This window comes from Anopheles darlingi, chromosome 2 (assembly GCF_943734745.1).
Source record: "Anopheles darlingi chromosome 2, idAnoDarlMG_H_01, whole genome shotgun sequence".
Taxonomy (NCBI): Eukaryota; Metazoa; Arthropoda; class Insecta; order Diptera; family Culicidae; genus Anopheles; species Anopheles darlingi.
The window spans coordinates 35,943,607-35,969,136 of NC_064874.1; the positions used below are offsets into that span (position 1 = coordinate 35,943,607).

Sequence of the window (25,530 nt, forward strand, 5' to 3'; positions counted from 1 at the left end):
AAACGTATTGTCAGCATTCCAAAATATGCATTAGAAAATGTTGTACGAATAACGGTTTGCATCACGCGCCAAAACTCATGCACACAACAACAAATAATTTGATTTGGCAGTTTTGCTCATTTTCATTCAACATCATTTTCTTATGCAATTTTGCTTCGTTCTAAGGTTTTTGTAACGTCCGTGCGTCGCTTCTTCCTTTCAAACAACGAACGAACGGTGACGTAACCACGACCGTTTCAATCTGGCCCCCCCGAGGGAACTGAGTTACGATCACTCGACAGCCATTCACCGTACGGTGGTCGGTTTTCACACCAACGCCATCAGTAAGGCAAACGGAGCAACGGATACCAGGCGGCTCCATTCGGTCACGTGCACTACCGTGGCCGGTGTGATTTGACTTCATTCATGCCACAGCTCACACCGAACGCGTGTCCGATTCGGATGCGTCCAGCGGAAGGAAGAGAAACAACGATTGTTTGTTTGTTTCGTGCCAATCTCTGCCAGCCACAATGAAGCGGCCACAACGATCATTATCACCACCGCGTGCACACGCACACGCGCGGCACAGCACGCCATTGCTTACGCCAGGTTGCATCAGATCGCCATCTAATTGCAACGTACGCCGTTCGCACTGCGGGTGTATTATAGCTTGTACCGGTGATAAGGTTCCGGTGGTTCCATCGTTCCTATGGACGACACACATGCCGCACTGGGTGACCAGTTGGTTTTGGCATCATGTGGGGCCGGATCTTGTAGCTCATTCGCTGCTCGTTGCTCGGCGCTCAATGATTTCAGCGCGTTGTTGTGGGTTTGTTTGAAGAAAAGAGAGATAGACAAAGATAGAGAGAGAGAGAGAGAGAGAGAGAGAGAGAGAGAGAGAGAGAGAGAGAGAGATAGACAAAGACAGAGAGAGAAAAAAATATGGGTAAGTGAGTGTCCGGATCCCGGTCCCGGTTTAGCTGCAGTCATAACATAAACAACGATCCGCCTTTGGCATTTAGTCCCCATCCGGCTATGCTGGAGCGACGCCATGTGGGCGCGTGTAGTCGGCCTCAGTGTCGAGCTGTCCCCTCATCCCTTCCCACAATAAAGAGAGGATCCCGGACCGAGAGACAGACAGCAAAAGAGAGAATCGTTGTCGTTGTTAGTGCTGGTGCAATCACCGTTCGATTGGCGCTCTCCTGCTGGTCGGTGCTTCGGGTGTGCTCACTGGAACACCCGCACCACCAGACGACAACGACAACGACGACGACGACGACAACGGAACGCTAGTGCGAAGCTTCGTAGCAACGGCCTCCGAACGGGCAAACAGTTTGGCCGGAGCAGCGACCGTGAACGCAGGATCCTTTCTGTCCCAGGTAGTCGTCCCAAAAGCTGGCAAAGAAAAGGGGCCCCGTTTTGTGCCGATGTGGGTGAGGTCCCGTTTTGCAAGGAAGTTACAGATGGGGAGACGTGCAGAGGGGCGGCTGGTCTTTGTTTGATTTCATTAGATGATTTCAAAAACTTCAATTAAAGCTGTCACCCCCCCAAGGATCACGGTTCGTCCCGTCGTTGCGGTGCGTCAATAATTCGGCATCGGGCCCGATCCAAGCTAGACAGTGCGAGTGCGAACGCGCGTAATACGTGTGTGTGTGTGTGTGTGTGGGGGTCGTGGTTTGGTGCCAAAAATTATGTCATCTTTTCCCGGGAATGCTTCGCGAATTCCCCAGCCACAGGAAGTGCTGGTCCAGTTCCAGCTCAGCTTTCGTCTTCTGAAGGACTCCTTTGATCCGGATTGGGAATGTTCGCGCTTCGAATCGTCTATCAACCGCATTATTAGTAATCTAGTTGGCCACAATCCGGGGGTTTTTGGAGTGTTGCAATGCGAAATGGTAACGGTGTTGTGCGAATCGTGTTCTAGTTTTTCGGGGGTGACATTACGTCCGGTTCTCAGCATCCTCTCCCCCTCCCCCAAGCCGTCCATTCCCAATCATGAGCCCCTTAAATGAGCTAACCGATAAGGGCTCGGCACGGGGTTCGCCAGCACTGTCCGGCAGAGCAGCCCGGAAAGGGCACCCGTGAGGCCACTCCGCGCGCGTCACTTCGATGCTGAACGGAAGCGAAACTACTAACCCCGAGGTGTGTGTGCGCGCGTGTGTGTGTTTGCGTGTGCACGAGAGAGCAAACTGTTGTGCGAGATAAGGCAAGGTGTGAGCACGTACCGAGCGCAAGCACAGGCACAACAGGACCCTCCAGGCCCTGCACTAGCTAAGGCCAACGTAAACATTGGCCAGCCCCAAGTTCGAGCAATAAACTCACCGACGACGACGACGACGCCACCGTGAGTCCATTCTCACCGACTCACTCACTCACAGCTCACTGCTCGGACCGGGGGGTTGTCGTCATCGTTTGTTGTCGTCGTCGTCGTCGTCGTCGTCGTGAGATTGTTTGGTGGTGAGAAGCCATTGTAGCGATAGTAGCGCCGTTTACAAACAGCAAGCAGGAGACGCCAAAATCCGTCGTGTGCGTCGCCTGCGATCATCATGCGCTACCTCCCCTCAATCATCATCGTCATCGTTCGGCATCATGCGTGCAAGGGGTGTGTGTGGTTGTGTGGTTGTTGTGGTTGTACGCGTCATTGCCCAAAGGGAGTCTCGGAAGCGAAAACCGCGAATACGAATGATTGATTTGAATAAACACTAACAGCACTCGGGCACATGCGGCACGTTTGTCGTTGATGGCTTGGCTGATAAACCGTCGTGATGAGTGTGTTCGCTGGTGGTGGTGGTGGTGGTGGTGGCGGGTGGCAAAGAGGTGGCAACGGAGAGCAGCTAAACAACAAGCGCCGTAGTACAACGTAAACTTACAACGGAGTGAACCAAACCACGCAAACCGTTTCACTGCAATCGTCATGCTGTCGTCGCTTATCAATCGATTCAGGCGTTCCGTGGGGCTCTTTCCGTGTATTAGTTTCGTAGCGGGGCGCTCTGGATTGTTTTGTGTTTTGCGAAATATTATGTTTTCTCCGTTTGACAAGGCCACGTGAAAACGGTGTTTTAATCGTCTTCGATTTCTTCAAAAACATGCAAAAAAAAATTAATTAAAAAAAGGAATTGTTTGATTTTAACAAACATGTTCCATTAAACATTAATCGATTCCTAATTACTTGATTACTCGTTGAGTATTCGTATAGAAAATGGTTCGCGTTTACTTTTTCCAGTGTTTCGTTGCTTTCGAGTTGACTGAGCGCCGGTTACTTAGTGAGTTGCGAGTTACTCAGAGGTTCTCAGCTACACTCTAGAAACCGCAAATCCGCAATTTTCTCCATTTCCTACGTCGCGTCGGTGTACAAACATTCGTGCACTCTCGCTACGTACTCATCGTGGAAAATGAGAACCACCAGTAGGGAGAGCATTTCCGCGCTTTTCTTTGTTGTTCTCTGTTGGGTGATGTTCAATCCATTTAGTACACTACTCGGTTCTTCTCACCAGCAGTGAGCCAGCTCAGCACTCTTGCACTCACGGCGTACGTTTGGCTTTTCCTGCTTTCCATCTCTCTTTCTCTCTGTCTCTCTATTTTTCACCCTGTCTCTTTCTGTCTCTCTCTCTCTCTCGCGTGTTGAGACCGAGTGAGAATTTCGCGGGAAATCGTCCCGAGCAGTGGCCCTGGCTGGAGTGCGACCTACGCGAGTCCGTGACCGGACGCACCTGCCAGACTCGCGGTAGCTTCGAACCGGACCAGTTGGTGCGTTTGGGTTTCATCAATTCGCCCTTCGCTCCATCGAGCGCGTGGGTTCAAGAAGAGTGTTGGTGTTTTCTTCTGCAACCAAATTGGAGTGTTTGGTGTTGCCTTCGCCCGAATAACTAATAGCTTCTGACTTGGGGATGGTTAGAAATCTCCGTTGACACCTCTTTCAAGCTATTAAAGTGTAAGTGACGCGCGACGCTCACTAACGCTAACCGTCGCCGTCGGTGTCGTCTGCAGGCCAAAGTGACAGTGAAGGACGTGCGTCGTGTGTGTGTGTGCGTGTGCGTGTATGTTTGTGTGCTTTTTCGAGAGTTTAATGCGTTTTCGCTCGATCGGTTTTTGTTCCCTTTGCACTAGACACCCACTCGGTGCCCACGCAGCGAAAACACCCCCACCGCCAGGCGGCGAATACATTGGAGTGTGCGAGAAGCAGTGAAAGTGAAGGAAAATCGTCGTCGTGGTCGTGCTCGTGGTCGTGGCTGTGGCTGTGGAGCGTCACGCTGGATTTAAAACTCGTGCACAAACGGAAGTGTTAAGCCGCATCGTTACGATACAAGTTTGAAAGCGAGGAGCAGCACGAGGAAGCGCCATCTTTAGCTTCCTGTTAGACAGAAACCGGGGGCGCAAGACGCAACAACAGAGCTCCAGCAAGTAAGCCCCAAACCCCCCGGGGGGGAAGTGACCTCCTCCTTCTTCGCTCCCTCTTTACCCGTTTGTTTGTTTGTTTGTGTCGCGTCGCGTCGCACGACGCATCGCACCAAAACACACAAACAATGGCGGCCTCTCCCGCCTCCTGAAAAGAAAGATAGAAAAAAAAGATAAATTTTCACGCTCCACAGATTACTTACCGACCGAAATTTCCTCCTATGTTTTTCGCGCAAGCATTATGTGGGTTGTTGTGGTCGTTGGTGGTGTCCTCGACAGACAATAGCCTGGACAGCGGGAAATGGAAACTTCCGCTTTCTTTCACTGTGCGACCGGCCAGCCAGTCAGCCAGCGAGCCAGCCATTGGTGGCTGGTTGCCCAAAAATAAAGCATATCCTTTCACTGTTGGCTTGCTGGCCAAGTTACCCTGAGCTCCCTTCCTTCGCAAAGGCATAACAAAGTAAGTGAAGCATAAAGCGCAAGCTTTGCCGAAGGGGAAAATAAAAAAGGAAAAACCAAGCAACCACGCTGGCGCCATGCCCAGAGGGGAGGTTCCTCTTCCTTCTTCGGTCGATCGATTGGTTTTGCGGATCGTCGCGCGACTCTCGCACGTGATAAACGACAATTGTCTCGAGCACGTGCCTTGCGTAACGGTCAACCGGGCAGGGCAGGGCAGGGCTCCAAGGGCCCCACACGGGAGTTGAGCTTACGATGCTTCCTGTTCGCGCTCCGGTCCCGTGTTGAGATTGAGAAGCGTGTTTATGCCAACGACACGGGATTGGCACCTGTTAGCACCGAGCTCCGAGACTCTCCGAGACTTATCGATGACCGGTGGGTGGCCAGGTACGCGGCTCTTTTCTTCTTTTGGCCCGGGGGGCGATAAAAATCACTTCTTCAAGTAGCAGCCGCGGGCGCAGCGCGTGATAAGCCCACGACTAGACCTCTCTCCGGACAAACATCTTCATCGCAATCCATCGCAATCCATCCATCCATCTTCAAGAGCTTTTCAACGGTCCTTCAATGGTCGGTCCAACGGCGGGATCGTGTTTGGATCGCGATTAGTACATCAAAAGGCGCGGATGTTTGCTAACTTGCTGGCTCGCAACGTTCCTCTCTATCCGTTCACTCGCCACGAGGGCCTTTATCCTTGCAGGTGGATAGACGGTGTTTTTGCTACTTTATCGGAGCGTTTTTTGTTTGCGAAAAAGTTTCCGATTTTTTCCCTCCCCCAGAAGCACCGGGGAAAAGGGAAAGCTAAAGCAAAATAAACGGAAAAACAGTGAAAAAAAATGGAAGGGAAAAGTCTAAAAGCTAGAACCACCTTCTGGAAAGAGACCTTCGGTGCGTTTAATTGAATTCAAGCGAACTTACTTTAATTATGATTTTCCAACACGCTTTACCCGTTCGCCTCTTCCGCTGTTGCTGCTGCTGCTGCGTCTAAATCTGTCTGTGGAAGTGAAGTACCCGACAGCATGTGTTTCAAATTGTCAGAACTCTTCTCTTCTCTTCTCGTCAACTTCTGTTCTGTGTACCGAGGGGTCGGTACGTTTTTCGTTTCGTGCTGCTGCTCGCTGGAACGCAAAGTTCACGCAAACAACAACAACAACAACAACAACACCACCAACAACTCGTGGTCGTGGTCGTCGTGGTGTTTGAAGGGAGTCGAAGTCGCGAGACGCCAAACTGAACGCGTCAAGTACGCAACACCAGACCCGCCAGTCACCAACTTTGTCGTCTGTGTGTGTGTGTGTGTGTGTGTGTGCCTTTGCAAACAAGCAGCAAGCGGCTTACGGTATTAGCGATGCAACCATTATGCCGAAACCACGCATGCCATTTGTTGTGTCCCTGCGTGTGCGTGCCTTTCGTCGACCGTGTTTTGGTTCCGTCAGCTGGTACTGGTCCCTGACTGAAGAGACGAGTCCCTGGGTTACAATAAAGATTAGCATTACGGTGGTTGGCTTCGCAAAAGGTGCGGCCTTTTCGGGGGTTGTTGAGTCAAGTTTCTCGGCCCTTAACTGTGGCCCAGAAACGATGACTTGTCTCTCTGTACGACCTGTACGGTAGTGATTTGGTCTCTCCCTTCCTTCATCCCTCGAGCAAGCCTGTCGATGATTTTTCCCTCGTGGCAACAGACGAGACGAGAGACAGAGACCATGGTCCATTTTGTGGCACATGCCAGCCCGAGTGTCGAGAGAACGCGTGGCTTTTACTTTCTTTTGCTCACCGGGGGGGATCCACCTGCGGTCCACGAGTAGAGGTTTACGTTCTGGCCACGTCCAGGCTTCACGTGACGTGGCATCGAGGCTGGTCGAAGGGGCGCTCTCTGGTCTGGCGCTCCGGTGCACGGTTTCGGTTCGTTACGGGGTTGATACGATAAATGGCTTAACGGCGTGGTCTTAGGCGTCATCCGGCGCGTAATGGTGTTTCGATCGACCGGCGGTCCTGCTGCACAGCTTGTGCTTTGCTTTTGGTTTTTGTTTTGTCATTTTCCTCGCGCGGGCTTTAGTGTGCGACGAGTGAACGGGAACGGGTCGCTTACTACGTTGCGTTTCGTCGTCAGCGGCGACAGTGTTGCGGCTTAAGCAGAGCACTTCAAACCAGAAGATGCAGAGTAAACAGAGAGCGTAACGAGTGCAAAGGAAACGAAGGGGACTGCTGGAAGTGACTTTGAGGTGCGAGCTTTCGTCCGCCTAATTGTCTTTTCGTGCTTTCGTGGCAACAAACACGGAGGGGATTTACTTTCAATCAAGTTTGGCTGGGGAAAGCACTTTCCCTCGAGGACGCCATATCATGAGAAGTTTTTAATGTAAAAAAAAAGGGCGTAAAATATGAGTAATAAGTATTTAACGTTTTCATTGTATATCTTGTGAGGCAGACGCTCGTAAACAGTAACTTTCCCTTCGGAAAGATTCGGACCGGAACACGGTAATGCAAATAAGAACGTATTGTCACAGTTTCTCTTGATTAATATTACTTTCCGTGCCGCTGTTTGTCGGTTCTACGCTCCTCCGTTCTTGGGTTCTCGTGCTTTTTGGATCCACAAACGAAAAACGCAACCGAAAAGAAGCAAACGCAACCGAAAAAGTAGGCCACGGGACACATTTTACGACACGGGAAACAGTGAATTTGCTTGTTGAATTTATCATGCTTCCCCTCTCCCTCCGGGTCCGCCTCTTAATGACGACTCGAACGAACGGCTAACCAGGCGTCTCCATCGGACGTCGGAAGACAGGGAAATAAGTTTCGCGCACCGGGCGCCGCCATCAAGACCGAGCCAGCCAGCTAATGGTGGTCATTAAATCCATATTTTGCCTTATCAAGCCGTCTGTTAAAACCGCCGGCGAACACCATGCCGGGCGCCTTGCTCTTCAAGCAACTATTATCCGAGAATAACTTCGGTAAGCTTCGGTCGTAGACATTCTTTCTCCGGCGACGTTTTCCCGGGGTCGGTCTCTCGCCCTCCGCTACGGTTGCTTGTAATCCGAGCATCGCCCGGAAATAAGCCAAACTTTGCGTCGCTTCCACCACCAGCACCAACATTACCACCACCATGGCAGCGCTGATGGCGCCACCGCCAAGCACGACCTAAATCGATTATAATCTGAACGATTCAGTTCCGGTTGTGCGATAAAGGGGAAGGGGAGGAAGGAAGGTCTGGAGGAACGGGGGGCGAAGCGAGAAAAAGCAATCAAACTCCGTGGCGTGGGATTATCGCGCCGGGATTTATGCTATAAATTTGTGAACAGCAAATCAGTGGCCACAAAACCAATGCCAGCCCATGAAACCGGTGTGCGTGAGTGTGTGTGTGGTGCGGGTCCTGTGTTCCGGTGCACCGGGAATCCTGTTTAATGGGTTTTGATAAAGGTATCAAAGGGAAGCATTTAATGTCATCAGGAACGGAACGCACCAATACCCCGAGCATCCTGATCCTGGATCAATTGGATCAAATACTTGAATGCTGCCTTATTGTGTGGATCAGTTTTTGGTGTCATCGAAGCTGAAACTTACCAATCGGACATCCAACCTTTTTTTTCACCCAAATTCCATTCCATTCCAGCACAACCACCAGCATTTTTGCTGTTGCGGACAGCACTAATGTGGTGTTGGGGTGTGTGTGTGAGTGCGTCGGTTGAATTTGCCTACCGGGAAGCATCCGGGGTCCGTTTGATTGACATTTCGAGACGCTTGGAGACGTGGTTGAGAGGCAACTCCCAACATGTTCATGACGTACCTTCGATGACAGTTGACTGATGGATTTGTTCGGCAAACCATCAACACGAATGCAAAAAGGAAAAAAAGGAATGGCAAGAAGGGAAGCTGCTGTAAATGGAATGGTGTGCGAATGATCCGTCACTTTTGTATCACATCCGCACACAGCAACCCGGTTTTGAATGCAGTCGACAGTCGCAGTGGAAGTGATCTGCAGGAAGTGGACATTTTACCCAAAAATACGCCAACCTTGATGGGCACAGTCCTAGCTACCTGTGGCCCGTTCACTGTCCACAACTCCACTACCACTGATCCTGGTGGCCATTGCAGCACTGCTGGTAACTGCACCAACACGAACAAGCAGCTAAATGAATGACGGAACCGGAAATAGAATGCCAAACTGTCTGACAGTTGTCATGGGTGTTTGTCGCTGTGTGTGTGTGTGTGTGTGTGTGTTTGCGCTTCCGGTGGTGGCCAGCAAGCGGTAGTTGGTTGCGGGTTGCGCCACGAAACCGGCCTTCAACCCAGGGCCCCCCCGTCCCTCCCGTGCCCCTTGTCTTAGTTATGAATGATTCTGTTATGCAAATGCTGAACCGTTCCAATTTGCATATTTACACTTTTTGTGTGTCTCTGTCTGTGTGTGTGTGCGTGTGTGTGTGTGTGTGTGTGTTGGTGGGTGCCGGAGGAATCCGGGCGAGCGAATCTAACGATGAAACCGGCTACCAGAGCGCTCCGGAAGGAGAATCATATTTCGAGCCAAGTCACAAACAGAGATCCAATGACATAGCGACCCCTTGAGCGCCAGAGTGAAGCCAAACTTTGGCCCCTGGTGGTCTGGCTGGTTGGCTGGCTGGCTGGGTGTAACGATGATGCCAGCTGCCTCTCTTGTCCTTTGCCATCTTCCATTTTCCCCCGGTCGGAATGTATGTTGCATGAAAATGCAAAACTACTTAACTCGATGCTTAGGCGTCTTCCAAAAAACAAAAAAAAAGGGATGCTCAGGGGAAGGGACTTTGCAGTATAAAGTCATAAACTTAAGTCCAATTATCTTGAATGCTTCGAGTACTTTGCTTGTCCCTTTGCTCACGCCGCCTCCTTTCCTCCGTACTAGGGATTCGTTTCTCGCAGACATTCATACACTCACGCCTGTTTATACCCAGCAGCATAATGGCGTTTATCTGTGCGTCTGGTCCAATTCCATCTCATCTCCTTTCTCCGATGCGACTACTGTATACTGGAGCTGTGATTGGAACGCTCTGGCACTAGGAACGGATACGGATTCTGGTCCTAGACATCGTAAAGACAGTGAACGAAGGCTTGATTAGCAAGCGATATTGGATTGGAACGAAAGCATTCCCGGTGTGTTGTGGTTCGGTTCGGTGGTTCCAGTGCAATCGATACCTGAAGATGAAGCTCATATGATTGGCTGGTTTCAATCATCATCCGATGCACACACACACAGACACACACACGGGGGTTGCGAAATACGTTTCCTGCCCTCGAAAATCTCGGTCAAGACGTGCAGCAAAGCAAAGACCTAGATTCCATTTCACCAACACCACCTCCAGTCGTGCCAAACCAAGACGGAGCAGCTGCTCGGAGCAGCAGATTGGCCTGCTAGCGCTCGCTACTTGCCGCAGGTTTTAAGTAAACATTCCTTATCGTCCTTATCCGGGCAGCACCGGCTCTCCGGTCTGGAAGTCTACTCCTTTCCAGTCCAGGATAGCTCGGTCGCGATCACGGTACACGGGCACCGATGAGCACGCAGCCACGGTGACACTTGATATGTTTATTTTCGTTCCATTCGCAAGACGACAAAGTAAGACACCGGGCCCGTCCGTCCGTCCGTCCCTTCCATGACAGAACTCTGAATCGGTAGACAGAGCCACGAACGTCGTCTGCTGCTGCTAGGACCGGGATGCTAGGACCCCCCCGCAGAGACCCGGTTCTGTGCTCTGCCGCTTAGAAACATAAACATCGTACCCGACAAGCTGTCAAACGTGGTGATGAGTGGTGAAGGACATTCCGGCTCGAGGACGGACGGGTTTCGCGGGGCTGAGGTGTGCGGTTTCCGGCCCCTCCTAAGGTCTGAGATCGGAAAGCTTTCAGGGCTTTCCGGTGATACGGGAGGAAATGCGGACTGCCTCGGGACTCCCGGATGACTGCATATGGGACCGATGATCCGTTCGTGTTTTGTTTGTTGGAGAAGGGAATTTCATTTATCGGGGAGAATGTGGAGAGGGTGCACGCCAGACAGAGCCAGGGGGTCCGAAGTTGTTACAGAGCCAGCCAGAGCCGACACGTGATGTGTTGTGATGTGATGTTCACGTCCCGCTACCGGAAGAATCTTTCATCTCAAGTGTTTTATGATTGTGTTGGATAATGCTGGGGCGATGAAATCAATCCCGGGATCCCGTGATGGTTGCGGGTCAAGCTGGTATTCCGGGAGCGAGTGTCACGGTCGAAACGTCGTTTTTGTTTAATAAATAGTTTCGGTTTTGCAGACAAGTATTATCCAGATATCTTGCTTCTTGTTAGTAGTAAGTTTATACTGCAATAAGTTCAACATTTATGCGTCTATATTTTAGTAGATCAACCTTCAATACATATGCAGGATTTGAAAACAATGGAACCACTTTTAACTGAAGTTTCTACCAAACTATTATTTACAGCGCTTTAAAAGATTGTTCAATAGTAAGTGATACTATTTTTGGCATGATTATAGCCAAAGGATTTTTATCACAGTGTGGTAAAGAAAAAGTTGTACAGCTTGTAAGCTAAATGTGAATCGTGAATTATTCCGCACTGGAAGAACTACGCATGAAGTTTTGGACGAAGGGTTCAAGTTTATTCATCAACAAATTTCTCATGAATATGTATGCTTTGGCAGGTAATTCGTTACCCTGGGTATGCAAATATTCGAATGCGAAGGCCCTGGAGATTCCAAGTAGCACTTGGCATTAAAATCATGCGTTGCCTCTGGAAGCAAAAACCGCAGGATTTATCCGGATAAGGCTATTTTTTTTAAAGAGAAGACATGTGGACTAGCTCAAGCGAGCGCTTCGCCAAGAATAGGTCAAAATACCGCTAAGCCATTTACCGACAGCGCGCGGTGCTTTCATCTCGTCCATCCTTTGTGCAAACGAAAAAATCTAAACTGCTTCTAGGATTTGATGTTATTTGCGATCATTTTTACCTTTTAGTTTAATAAAATTAAGCAACAAATGAAAAGGTTACAGCGTATTTAAAAGCTGCATTTATTTTTGCCAAACATATTTTTGCTCAACATTTAATGTATTTGCATAAGTATCACAATGTACCGGTTGGTTCGCGTTGGTTTATAGCCTGCAGCGAAGGCAAAGCAAATAAACTACTTACTTATGACCTACTATTTTAACACCTTCCATCCGGCTGGACCTGCGCCAAGTAATAAGCGAAACAACGCCCTCGAGAGCGGCGAATATTCATTTCAGATTTTGGCATCGACCGCACGCACCTCCTCTCCCCACCCGGAGGGCCATTACATTACGGTCTCCATCGTCACCAGCCACCGGAGTGGGTGGCCCGTTTTGGCAAAAGTCTATTTTTATCTTCCTGCAGGCCACTCCACCGCAACAGTCGCGATATCACATTAAACCATGCTCCATAATCCATCTCGTACACTCCGGCCGCTCGCTCGCTCGCTGACCGAACATAGCGTATAAGTAGTGGACGCACCTTCTCCTTCTCCTCTGCCCTGGTCTCTGGTAGGTTACCTGCCGGAGCACGCGCGACCTAATGGACCGATCTATTCGTTCTCGAAGCCGGATGTGGCCATCGGTCCGCCGGTCAGTTGAGTCGCCAAGCCAAGGTCGTTGGTTAGTTTGGCGGCACCGGTTTTTGGAATCGCGTCAAGCCGACCGGCCCCTTGGTATCGATGTGCAATTAAAACGAGCAACGTTCAGTTCTGTTCGCGAGCTGCATGATAATTGCTTTCTACAGGCACAGGTTGTTGAGGGGTGGTGCTTTTCGACAAAATGAAATTTACGTGATTTGAATCATAGAGCTCCGGAATTGCCATTCGATACAACACAAAGGGAAACCAATCACCGGCGATAGTACTTGGAATCGAGATGTGGTTTAAATTTTGAAGCGAAATATGAACCAATCCACATCGACCAATCGTTCATAATGTCCATTCAAAAACCCCTTTCACTGAAGGAAGGGTGTTTCTGGTTCGAGAGAGTGGTTCTTCTTTTCAGCTTGGCTCCTTAGCGCGATTCAAGAGCGTTGCTAAGCAACCAGATAAGAACGCAATCCTTTCGCAAACAGCTTCCAAAAAGGATGGGAATGCAACGTCCTTTCATCATCTGCTGGTCCGTCGTCTAGGCTAGTAGCGTGAAAGCCACCGTCCATTCATTGGCCACCGTCGGGACACCAGGGAGCAACCATTTAAGGTCACTCGCTGGACGCTGGTGCCGCAGGTGCAACACAGTTCTACGCCTTCTACGACGATGAAGTTCATAAATATATATTACTTCAAGCATCGAGCCAGCATCCTGTAGCATCCCGGGGGATATAAATAGGTTGGCCGCCTGACTGGCTGGCTGGCCGCTTGACACTGACTCGCTGCGACTGGCGTGAATGGAGAAAAATGTCTAAATTTATAGTTTCTCCCGGTTATTAATCTCGAGCACGCGTTGAACTCGTCCTCGCCGTCGTCGCCGTCGTCGTGATGGACGATGGAGGTTCATATGGGACGTCAAAATGTCAGCAGAGAGCGCAAACCGGTAGATCAAGTGGGTCAAGCAGATGTGCTACAGCATCCCAGAGGGATGCAAAAGGAAATCCTTTTTATTAACATTTCCGAAAGCTCTCAATCACTATGTCAGCTGCAGTCGAGTGCATAAGGTTTTCTCTCTCTCTCTATCTCTCTCTCTCTCTCTCTCTCTCTCTCTCTCTTTCTCTCTCTCTCTCTCTCGCTCTCTGTTGACGTGCCCTTGTCACTTGTCAATCACAAACACTAGTGTGCACCTCAAACAAATATTTAATCCCGATTATGCACCGGCGAAAGCTTATGCTCTCGCTCTAACCACTGCGGCCATCAATTCCCGGGGCCATAGAGCTGGTTGCGGTCATCACTGTGTAGTGGCAGCATCAAATAAAACGCGCCCGCTGTGCACTTGCTCATCACTCCACCAGCACCACCATCACGAACCGCTGCTGGCTATGTTCCGTTGCAATCGCGGTTATCCACCCACCAACATCCACCATTTCAATGGTTCCCGGGGGGATGGAGGCGTAAAGTGCTTGGCATGCTATCTTCTACTCACAAGCCACGCCACACCATTCCTGCTCCTCCTCCTCCTTCCCAAAGGGGACTCCCGACTGCCGTCGTTGAGTGGAAGCGACTAATTTCAAGCTTCTCGCTTCTCAAGTGAACACACGAGCATTTATATGTACGTATATGTCTGTTCCCACGTGCAATGCAACGCCCACTAAGGCCTCACTTCCCCCTCGTTAACCCGTCCTGCAACGTTTCATCATTATGCCAGGAACTGCAAGGAAAGCAAAGTGAAGAGTACCAGGAGCGTTGAAGTGTTTGCCGAGAGCCGGCCCCAATCCGGGGCCAGTTCATTGTTACCTCTAGGGTTGCTTTGGGAGCTTTGTTTTGCTTTCTGGTTCACTTCGGTTGTTACTACCGTGCAGCAGGATAATGGTACCCTGCATTCCCCCCGGGTGTCAACATGTTTTTACATCTGCCGGAATGGTGCTGCTGCTGCTACTACTGTTTGTTAGTCAACATGCAATGCGCCGGTGGTTTGTTGTTATACCACCCGGGTGGGTACAAGACAAATGAAACACGCGGGCGCGAAATGCGCTCTAAATGATTCGCTTTCTGCTGCTTCTTAAAGAGAAATGTTTTAAAAGAAATGCCTTTTGAAGTGTTGCCACACTCAGGCCCCTGCCATTGGCGAAAAGTTATCAGCGATCAGCGGAACATGAACTTGTTGAAGCTTGGCGCCGCGGCGCGGCAACTTTTTCTTCCGGGAAACGTTATTTTTAGCCAAAGACGCCATTCCCTGCCACTTCCACTTTGTCAACAAGCAAACGTACCCAATGCGGGCCCGCCAATCACATCCAATTTCCTGTCCAAAAAGCCAAACTCCCGGAGACCATCGAGCGCTTTTTCGATTTTGTCTCAAAACCGGCTGGAAAAATGGTGGACGCATTGGCAGAAAGGGAAGCAGAGGCAGGTTCGCCAGTCAGTTGCTCGCATACAGGCAGCACAGCCCTCTAGTCTATTAATAGCCGGTGCCTTAACGTCTAGGACATGATGCTGTTTGACTCTAACGAGGCGGAGTAGCAGCAGCAGCAGCAGCCGCAGCAGCAGTCGCTATCACGCTGCCGAGCAAACAACGCTCGAGAAGAAGCTCGAAACCATTCGCGAATGGCGAATGGTATGTATGCACAACCATCGACTTTCGGTGGCGCATAAGAAGTTTGTCTAGTCAAAAGTCAAAAGTCGGTGGTGCGAGGAACCCGGGAGGAACCGCTGGATCCACAACTGCCAGGAACTGCCAGGAAGCCAGGGAAAGTTGGTACGCCGACGGTCGTCAGCTGCAATCTTCGTCGCGGTTCGCGGTGATTGAGTTTTAAGCTTTAATGAGCAGCATCTTTTGTTCGATCGTTCGGAACCGGGAACCGGGAACCGCGGCAGACGACGGTCCCGGACCGGACGGCTTACTTTCCCGGTCCGGGGCAGGTCCGGTCTACGGACTCCGGAGGATAGAGATTGATTGGTTTGCAGGAATGGTTTGGTTTCGGTTTTCTTTTCCCTTCAGGTCCGTGACGGTTTGTTCGTTACTTTGTCGAAGCATCGTTGCGTTCGCGTTAGACCTCCACGGAATTGCCCATATAATGTGTGTGTGTGTGTGTGTTTGTGTGTCTTTGTGTACGGGGAATGAATGTTCTGGAACGGGGCGTGAGGTTCACCCTTTTGCAATGTTTGCAACTTGTTCTCGTTTCGTTCGATGGGTACACAGGCAATGCTGAAGCGGCAGCTGGAGCCACATTCCATCGGATAATACTAGTTGTGAGAGGCAAAGTTGCTCGTCAGGCCTTGGACGTGCGCTTTCTTGCGCTGTTGAAGAGCGGCTTCAGTTGGATGGATTTGATTTTTGCCTGAGCGCGACCTAATATTATATAATGTTCGCAACAACTTTCAGGGTGTCTACATTACCTGGAGGGCATCAGGCTTCTTGAAAAACGGTCTTCGTGTTTAACACGATAAGATTATGTTAGAGGAGAAACCATAGTTTAATCACTCAAGGCGATGTTAAGTGCGATCAGATCGTTTGGGTATTTTTTTTATGATTTATTGATGTGTTGAATATTTGATGATTAGAAGAGATGTTACCATGAAAAGCATCTGAACATTGAAGTAAGATGAAATGGTTAACCAACATTTGACAGCCCAGACATTATTTGAATGGATATCAAAACAAGTGAATGAGAATTTATCTGTTCTTCTTTCTTTTCTGAATTTATGAAGTGTTTCACACTTTGAATCTTTTACACCGTGTCCAACATATTCTCATACAACTTCAATCCTCTATATTTTCCTAAAGGATGGGTCGTTTTTTTTAATCCGAGCGTTTTTTTTGTTAAGAAACTTTAATAATTTAACTATAACATATGTATCGAAATTACTCCCCAAACTTTTTTTTACTAGCTTCAATCGCTTCTCAAACCCATCGCACGCGGCACGGACGACCTTCAAAGGCATTTTATCTCAAAATTTTATTATCGCTGCTTTGGATTGTATCAAACTGGACAATTTATGGTCGTCAGTTTATGGTATGGTAGAAAGTCCAGTGGGTTACGATCTGGTGAACTGGGAGACCATTCATTCTTCGCTTCAAATCTGGTTAAATTGTTCCTGCTCTTGCTGGAACACATTATCGTCGTCTCCGTACAATATTTCCAAGCTAGGTTTCACCATTTTCTTTAAAACTTTAGTTTTAAAATGTATTTTAAAATTAGTTATTTTTAATGCCTTTAAAAAAAATAGGGGTAACTTGCCTCGGTTGAAAATACCCACCCCAACCCTTCACACTAAAACTGGGAACGTTCCTTTGATTATCTGTTACATCCTTGATGTTTCTGGACCACAATCTATCGTTTTGATCGTTATGACTTTGCTCTAGAACAAATAGTTTTCATCTAACAACACAAAGTCTCGGCCAGCGTGCCGAAATCGATTTTTAAAACACAGGCACGTAATGTTTGCTTCGTTACTAAAATCAGACAATCAACAGAAAACAGACCAATCCAACTCTCAAAATACTAAGTAAACACTGTTGTTTAACAGAAAAATAGCGATACTTGAGCTAGGTGCTGTAAATGTTCCATAACCCAGCAAAACGTCCAGCAAAAAATTGTATGAGAATATATTGGACACGATGTGTATGCTTTTACACAATAAACAACAATTGCAAAAAAGCAGCAGTAGGCAAATAAAGTTTATCCACCCCTGCAAGAAATTGATATTGAAACAGTAAAAAGTAAAATAAAATACATTGAAAACAGAAGCGCATGATATGTGATTTCAATTTTTTAGCCTTACGTTTTTCATGAATAATCTGCAAAAAAGGTCAATATCTTGCCGGGAGGTTAAACTGGTTTTTGCATACTTTACTCGCACAAAACAGGTGGAATCATTCTTTTGTTGATTTATTTTGTTGTGGCATTTGAAAGTTCGAGTATTGCTTAGAGGAAATATTTGAGTTCTTCGTCTAGCAGTACATGCGATTTAAATTACTTATTATCTTTTACAAGTAGCAGTAGGTAATGTAATATTGGATTTAAATATGGTATAGTAAACTTTATAAGCTACCTTTTAAAAGCATTGCTATAAACAAGTGAGGTTAAATGAAAATAAAACCATAAAAATAAGCCAAACCAATTACCGTCAAATAAACTAAAACAGAAAGTGTCCTAATAATACCACCCTCGAGTGTAATCGTTGCAATCGAATTTCCCTAAAACTGCTATAACGAACTGACCTTTTTTTTTCTCTTGTCGTTTCTTCTCTCTCCATCAGCACCAGCGTACAGGCTCTTTGCGCTGCCACTACCGCTGACGGTCACGTGACGTGACGTTTCATTTGGTGCCAAAACACAATTCAATTACGTCAGCGACACACCAACGCTCCACCAACGCGGAAGCAACGTCCTCCAGATCCTGGAGCTGTAGCTCGCGGGATCCCCGGACGGACCATTTGTCCGTTGCCATCGTTTTGGTCCGACATCCGAATTGAAAAACATATTCCACCCCAGTGAGCGTGCCGGTGAGCGAGTGTGTGTGTGTGTGTGTGTGTCAAATGAACAGGGAAGGCGGGATGGTTGGTGGCGAATGGTGTTGAATAATTAAGCGTAGCTGAATTGCCCCAACACCTGGTGGCCGTGCGAAAATGATGGTTTCCATCGTGGCAGAACCCTTTACGAGCGGTCCAACCGGACCGGAGTGCCAGCGGTCAGTGTGAGGTGGTCGCAGGGAAGCAGCTACATTACCCGTCCATTCGTCGACTTGTGTTCGTGTGTCTGCGTGTCTGCGTGTGCGTGTGTGTGTGTCATGGAGCAGCAGCAGCAGCAGCAACCGAGTACCGAAGCGTCAACCATTAACGATGAGTGGCCCCAAAAGAAGAACGGTGCACCGCCGGACCTTCCACCGTGTACCGAGCACCAGAGCGTTACCAATGGCAACGGGATGGTGGTGGTCCCGGGCCACGGTGGCAATCAACCGGCGCTGGCCCACGCACCACCCATCAGCAACAATAACGCCGGCGAATGCTACGCGGTGCCGGTTCTGGCCTCGCCAGTTCCACCGTCCGCACCATCACCACCACCACCAGCACTGGAACCGGCCATCGCGGCCACCACGGCCACGGAGGCGAACGGTGAGAACGCCGCTAATTGCGTTCTAATGAGAAGCAATTCCCGGCCATCGGCCACAGCGGACGGAGACGCGAACCTGCTGTCCCCGAACACGTCACGCTCGAGCATGTCCCAATCGCAGTCCCCGACGCATTTGTCCCCGTTCCGGCTCAAGGCGGATTCGCTCTGCTCGCAGGAAGAGCTGGACGAGATTGGGACGTTCTTCGAGGAGCATTCGGTTGCCATCGAACGGTGGTTCCGGGAACGCGCACCGACCGATGTCATCACCAAGCTGCAGTCAATTACCACCGATACGTCCAAATCACCGAAATCGCCGCACCGGGCATCGGTCACGTCGGATCTGTTCCAGCAATGGTTGGCATCGTCCCCGGTGAAGGTAATGTCCACTTTCCGCTCTCTACGCTTTTTTCTGGTGCTGGAACAACAACACCAACAATAGCAAATATATCAGATTGGCTATCGGCCAGCTAATGCTAATTTATGGTTGCCCTTCCGGTAATGGTGGTCAGTCTCGCTTTCGCGGCGATTATGCAGATTAATTGAATGCATTCCATCATTCGCGGGCTCTCTTTTTCTTTTTTTCTTTCTCTCTCTCTCTCTCTCTGACTTTCCACCATTTTCTGCTACATAGCAACGGCCTGAGCGGGGCTTCGCTGCAATTGTTGCAAAGTTTTGTCTCATTAAGCAATCGTTCAAGTGCGCCACTTATCGGCGTTTGGAACGGGGAGCTCTAGTGGAAGGCTCAGCGGTACCGGAAAAGGGCTTAACTGGGGCCAGCCGGAACGGTTAATTAAGCCGATGGTCAATTTAGACCCATGTTTGCGGGCCCTGGACTGCGCAGCAATCGTAAACTTTTACAGTCAATCACTACCGGTTCGCGGAAGGGGGCGAATTATTACTTTTAACGACTCTGACGTGACGGAACTGTTGGCCATTGGATCGCCATCGCGGGGAAAAGGATAAATTTTCCAAACTCACTTTAGCGAACAGGAAAGGAAATGAATTTCTAAATTAAATCCCTCAGAGGTGAAGTGTATTTGTAGTTTTGTGGACTAAACTTCTATTCCAACTAATGAAACCTTCCACTTGGAGCATGAGATATCATTGCAAGGATTATTTGAGCGAGGCTTGCTTTGCTCGTGGTTATTAATGATGCAAAAGATCGTTGTACTTTGTTATCACTTTGGAAATGGTTTTATTTGTTCCTCTCGCTTCGCTGAAGGCTTGCGTGGGAATCTAGGAAGGGCTTACAAACATTGCTCTGCTTAGAGAGGGTTGTGGGTGAAGGTTTTTCGTTAGATTGAAGCAGCAGAGCGTAGGATCTCTCTTTGCTTTTGGGGTGTGTTTTATGTAATGAACGTGCTGAATGTATTCGGTGAATTCGAAAGTAATTAACATGTTGATTACATGTTAGTCTGTTCGTCTGGCTTTGGCAGGTCCACACTGCTACGTTTGCCGTCGGTTTAAATAATTCGAAAGGGATTGGGTTAAGGTAAATGAGAAAAGTTTAACAATCTAATGTAGATTACGCTTTATTGTATTGCATTTATTTTTGGTATTAATTTTATGTAAATGATTCTACAAAATCTCCAGCATACAATGTTGCGCAACATACACCGGAACCGCTACATGCAATAAGCTGGAAATGAACGGTTCCAGTGAAAAGCAATACAGGAAAAGTGGAAATTTATTTGGCATCAAAATCGGAAAGCAAATTTCCAGCAAAATCACACAATAGAGATGTCACCATCAATGGAGGCGCCAGGTACTGGGGCTTTTTTTTTCGCAAAAAGCGAAGTGGGAGTTACGATATGATGCATTCGGAATGAACAATTGCACCAATATGAAACACACTCATAGAATGCTCGTTAGTGTACACTATCCGGTGGAGTTGTTGTTGCGGCGAAAGAAAGACATCCATACAAACCACCCACCGTGCACCATTTTCTTGTTCCCGCGCTCACCATCGCTCGCCATCATTGAATCGAGCAACGTAACGATACGAGGCAAAAATGGACAGCAATCCATGTGCAATCATGTGTGGTTCACTCAGCCGACCGTTACATAGATTGAAAGAGTAGAAGGAGGGGGGGGGGGGGGGGGGACAGGATCCTCCATTGCCGAGGCCGACCATCGCTCGGCACCGGTACGGCAAACTGATGCAAAACTGATGCCGGATAGAGGGCGGTCTGTAGTTGAATGATTCAAATCAGGAAGCAACCATAACTCGGTTACCGGTACTGGGCTTTTTGGAAAATGGAAATTGGCAACTTGTAGCTGGGATGGTCCCTCCCTCCGGGGGGAAAGCAAACCGGACAAGGTAGTCAGAGTTGTGTCAGAAGTTGTGTTCATTACACTGATTGGTATATATTGCTGCTACCGTTTAGCAACGATGATGATGATGATGGTGATGCCGCTGCCGCTGTTGCTGCTGCTGTCGTTGTTATGCAACTATTTTGATGCTTTACAATCATTTTGACATCATTTCGGGAACTGAATATTGGCAGAATTCCAATTTGCGATGATTATCCATCCGATTTCGGTAACTCAGACGGAACGACAGGTGCCTTGCCTGTTATTGCTAAGCCCATCAAATACTAATATGACCCCGAGAGGACTAGAGAGGTTCAGGTTGTCCAGAAGGATTCAGGAAAGCTTAATCTTAATTATCTTACCAACCCGCACGGGGGGGACTTTTCTCCGGGAGTCCAATAGTCGTCGACCAATCACGTGGTGGTGCTACTGGTCCGTACTTTCGTAAACCCCATCAACGTGAGAAACGGTTGCACCCGTTTGGTGATTTAATTTATTGGAGGTAAACTTTTAAATGAGATTTATGACCCCTCTTGGGAGGGAATTCCGCAACTCCGTAATCGCCGTTCCCCAGTATCGGATGTTGATTTATTGGCTTTTCTCTGATCGCTCTGATCGATCGATAGCCATCAGCGGTGGCCGGTGGTGGCTTAACATTTTATTTTGCTTTCAGCTGCTGTAGCTTCGCCTACTGCGGACAAAAAACGAAGTCACAATAGTGCCTGCTTCAATTCAATTTTCCATCATTGCTAGCGCTTCGCTGCGACGTTGTCATTGGCTTAGGCCAATGCCAAGGTCAACATTATACTCGCACACACACACACACACACTTATTGTAGATGATTCATTCGCAGGAGCAGATTCAAGAGAAGCTCATTTAGCGTCAACAAAATGCACATCGCACATGATGCGGTTGCGGCGAGAGAGGTGACATTAAGCTCGTCCCTCGTCAGATTTATGAAGCATCTAAGCCATCTCACACATTACACGGCGTCGTTTAGATGGATACTGCTCTTGAGCATACGCACCGCATATTGTGTGCCCATAGTGAAGAAAGGAGAAACTCAAATCACATTTAGCGCTCCGTTTTTCCAGCGGTTTTTTTTGCCCCTGTTGTTACCGTTCCCCATGTCCCTGTCTTCATCCCGATTAAAGAGATTATGCCGGAGGGGTTCTTCTTTTTTTCCCGTACTTTTTAGCAGCTGTCATTGCGGATAGGAGGCAGATGGATATTGCCAGGTCACTGGTGCTGCTGCTGCTGCTGCTGCTGGTGTGTGGTTGTATGAAAAATGAATTAATAGTACGCAACGCACACAGCACACACACATGGTACTCTGATTCAACGAGACACAGTGAAAGGCGGTTCTGGTGAGCCCTCCGGTAGGTCCGGAAAGCCTGGCAAAGCTAGGATGAGCAACGGAGATAGGATGAAAAGTTGAAAACCCGAACCTTGGGGCCGCTCGATGGCAAAAGCCGTCGCACGATCGCACGGGCGTCTACTGCACCGCATCTCGAGTGAAAGTCAATTTTGCTCGTTAGGAGAAGCAGTTGCGTTGAATGGGAAATTTTCTATTAGATTTTTCATTTCAAGATTCTTCTTCCTTCCTCTCGCTGGTAGTAGCGGTAGCGGATTTTCTCTTTAGCGAGCGCTGTCCCTGCGTGCGGTCGATGTTGAAAAATGGTTGCTGCCTTTTTATCGCACGTTGTTGTTGTAGATTGACAAACAAAAATGGGAAAATAGGGAAATCACGGCATGGCATGGAAGGTGACGTGACGTGAAGAGATAATCTAATTAAAACCGTTCGCTGCATGTCGATTTTTTTTGCTGCAAATGAAAATTTTCATTACCTTCTCTCTATGTGTTGGTTGGTCACATATAAAGTGGAAAAATAATGTTCCATTTTTCTCGCGCCTCTCTGCGCATTACAAATGGTCTCTCTCAGTCCAGGCCAGGCCCGAAAAACTCACTACTACCAGTGCCCAGTACCACAAACCCACCGGCAAGTGCTTTTGGGTACAATTAATTACCGAAAGCTGTGCGCCCTCTAAGAAACTAAGCAACCCAATCATTCAAAAGCTAAACAATACGAACCCCTGCCCTTGCCAAGGGGGACTAGAGTGTGTGGTAGTGTTGGTGATGGTGGGTAGAATCGTAACGATACCAAAAGTTCCGGTTTCCGAACGCTGCGCAACGACCGGATGTCGAGTCCAAGTGGTGAATCGATGGCGAACAGAAAGACGGTGGTAGACAGACGACAGACGACTTTCACGCATACAACCATCCACGCAGCCACACAGCGGGGTTGGTTTCCGTCGTTCTTGGCGACGCTCGCCATGGTTCCCGTTTATGGCACGTGGCGAAAGTTGAGCTCATAAATTAAATGAAATTATTTCGCTTGAAGTAATTTCGTGAAGCGGTCTTGGGAGGGCTAGGGGCGACGCGACGCGGGAGTGAGGTGCCGTTATGTTAACGAATTTTCCACTGGATTTCCCACTGGGCCGGGCTGAGTGAGAACTCGGTGGTGATATTGAATTCGCTGCTATCGGGCGACGTTTCGTATTGATATGTTATTTTTATTCTGCACTGTCATCGATTACAAAATGGCAAATGTTGCTTTGCTAGTGAGGATAGCATAAAAGCATTAAAGGGAATGTCTTTTTTTTTTTTTTTTTTTTTTTAATTTTACAAGCATAGTGGAATACATTATGTACGAACCTGGCAAAGACACCAGGAACAGTGTGGGACTCCCACCCACTAAACCACTCGCTTGGTTCCTGTTACCTCCCCTTCGCGGCTTTCCTCTTTCGAGATTACACACAAAGGAGAAGCAGTGCCAAGGCACTTGCACCAAGAAACAACCGTCTAAATCGACTTCTTTGGAATGATGATCCAAACCACCTACTTCATCATCCACAATCCCAGATTTCCCTCCCAAATTGCGACGTTTGTACCAAGGTACTTTAAAGAGCGGCTTCGGCCTAGGCCTATCCCCTCTCCCCATAGGGCCTCAAGATCGGCGCGGGGTGCCGAGTGTCCCTGATGGTCGTCCTAGGAACAATCATCTTCCTACCCTTGTGGTACCAAGTTGTGGTCGTTGACAGTCCGGTGTCTTTGGAGTTCCCGCCACTCCAAGCACAGTCGCGTCATGATATGACCCACGCACCCACTTACCGCATCAAACGCCTCCTGGTTTCCGCACATCAGCGCCACGATGTTCTCCGGTCGGACCTCCTCCCTTGAGATCCCCCGTAGCCTGGCCCTGGCTTCGTCGAACCTGGGGCAGTGGAACAAGACGTGCTCCGGAGACTCCACGACCTCCACGCAAGCAGGGCACAGTGGCGAGGAGGCTCGGCCTATACGGTGGAGATATTCCCGGAAATAACCATGTCCCGTGAGGAACTGGGTTAGATGGAAGTTTAGCTCCCCGTAACCGCGCGATGTCCAGCATTCGATGACCGGGATCAGACGGTGCGTCCATCGTCCGCGCGCATCATTCTCCCACTCACGCTGCCAGCGCTCCATCGTCCTGCGCCTCGCGTCCGCGCGAATGCCCGCCCTTCCGCGGCCCGCGTAGCATTCCCTATCCTCCTCGACGAGGATCCCAACTGGGATCATGCCGGTTATCACACACACAGCCGCCAATGACACGGTGCTGAAGGATATGTCTTGTAACTAACCAAACGACGAAAGAACAATACTCTGCTAGGATCTGTTGAAATGAATTCTGTTGTATATCGTTGTTGAATCTTAGTTCACTTTGGTTGCTATGCTGGGAAATATATAGAGCAGAGCAACCAGCTGAAAAGATCGGTTTAATTGTACTGTTGAGAATAAACCAATACGCTATAAATTCAATGTGTATCTATTGCAAAAACCACTCAAAAGGACATCGAAATCGGAATTTGGGGGCCACCATTTTGCAGCACTGCATCTCAACACCAATGCCATCGTGCCGGTTATGACAAAGACGAACGAGCGTTCTAACGACATCGCAAAATGCATGGGAAATGGGTTGACAAAACTGCAGCAGCAGCAGCAGCAGCAGCAGCTCTCCGGTAACCCAATCACGTATCCTGATTTACACTCGAAAAGGATCGCTGCTCGCTCGCGTAGACGGAAAGTGTCTGCTGCACGTCTACTGCGAACGGAAGGTTTGCGAAGCATAATAACACGAATAACACGGGTTTCCCGGGGGGCACCGGGTAAAGGATGTGCCCGGCGCCAAGTAGTTTGTTGTTGTGCAGTCTCGCACCACGAAGCGACCACCTCGACCTGCTGAAAGGCGTCCCGGCAGACGGGAACGCTCCTTTACGACAATGCCATTGTCTTGCTGACACACTCGCAGTGGGGCGTCCTCCTGACTGAGAGCATAAAAATCGATCCAAGGTGAAGGAGTTGCTGGGCGAAGGGGGCAGGGGTCACGATGATAGATGATACTGGTTCCCCGGCTTACCCGGCGTGTGGACATGCCAAACGGGACGTTGGGACACGCGCAAGGTGCTGTAGACCTAGCATCTTGTGCGAAAAGCAAAAGGTCCTACCATCAAGGACGTGTGAATCGGTTTCAATGGTCGCCCGTGTTGGACCACCAGCTCGTGTAATTGACCTTACACACACACACGCACACCCTGAACGTTCCCCAGTGGCCGTTTGCTTCGAGTGTTTGCTGAGGCACTTCCGTGACCTAGATTTGCCGGG

General features: G+C 49.0%; 2 protein-coding genes across 4 annotated transcripts in view; one reads left to right on the top strand and one right to left on the bottom strand.

Moving 5' to 3' along the window:
- The window catches only part of LOC125950282 (autophagy-related protein 16-1), a 633,733-nt gene that overhangs the window by 600,245 nt on the left and 7,958 nt on the right, over positions 1 to 25,530 (bottom strand). The gene's annotated exons all lie outside the window — the stretch shown is intronic.
- Positions 3,660 to 25,530, top strand: part of LOC125950264 (cGMP-specific 3',5'-cyclic phosphodiesterase) — a 48,399-nt gene continuing 26,528 nt past the window's right edge. For all 3 annotated transcript variants that reach the window (XM_049678093.1, XM_049678094.1, XM_049678095.1), the window contains exons 1-2: positions 3,660 to 4,377; positions 17,666 to 18,894. In XM_049678093.1, the coding sequence (XP_049534050.1) occupies positions 18,196 to 18,894 (699 nt within the window). In that variant the 5' untranslated portion in view covers positions 3,660 to 4,377; positions 17,666 to 18,195. The remainder of the gene's footprint in view (positions 4,378 to 17,665; positions 18,895 to 25,530) is intronic.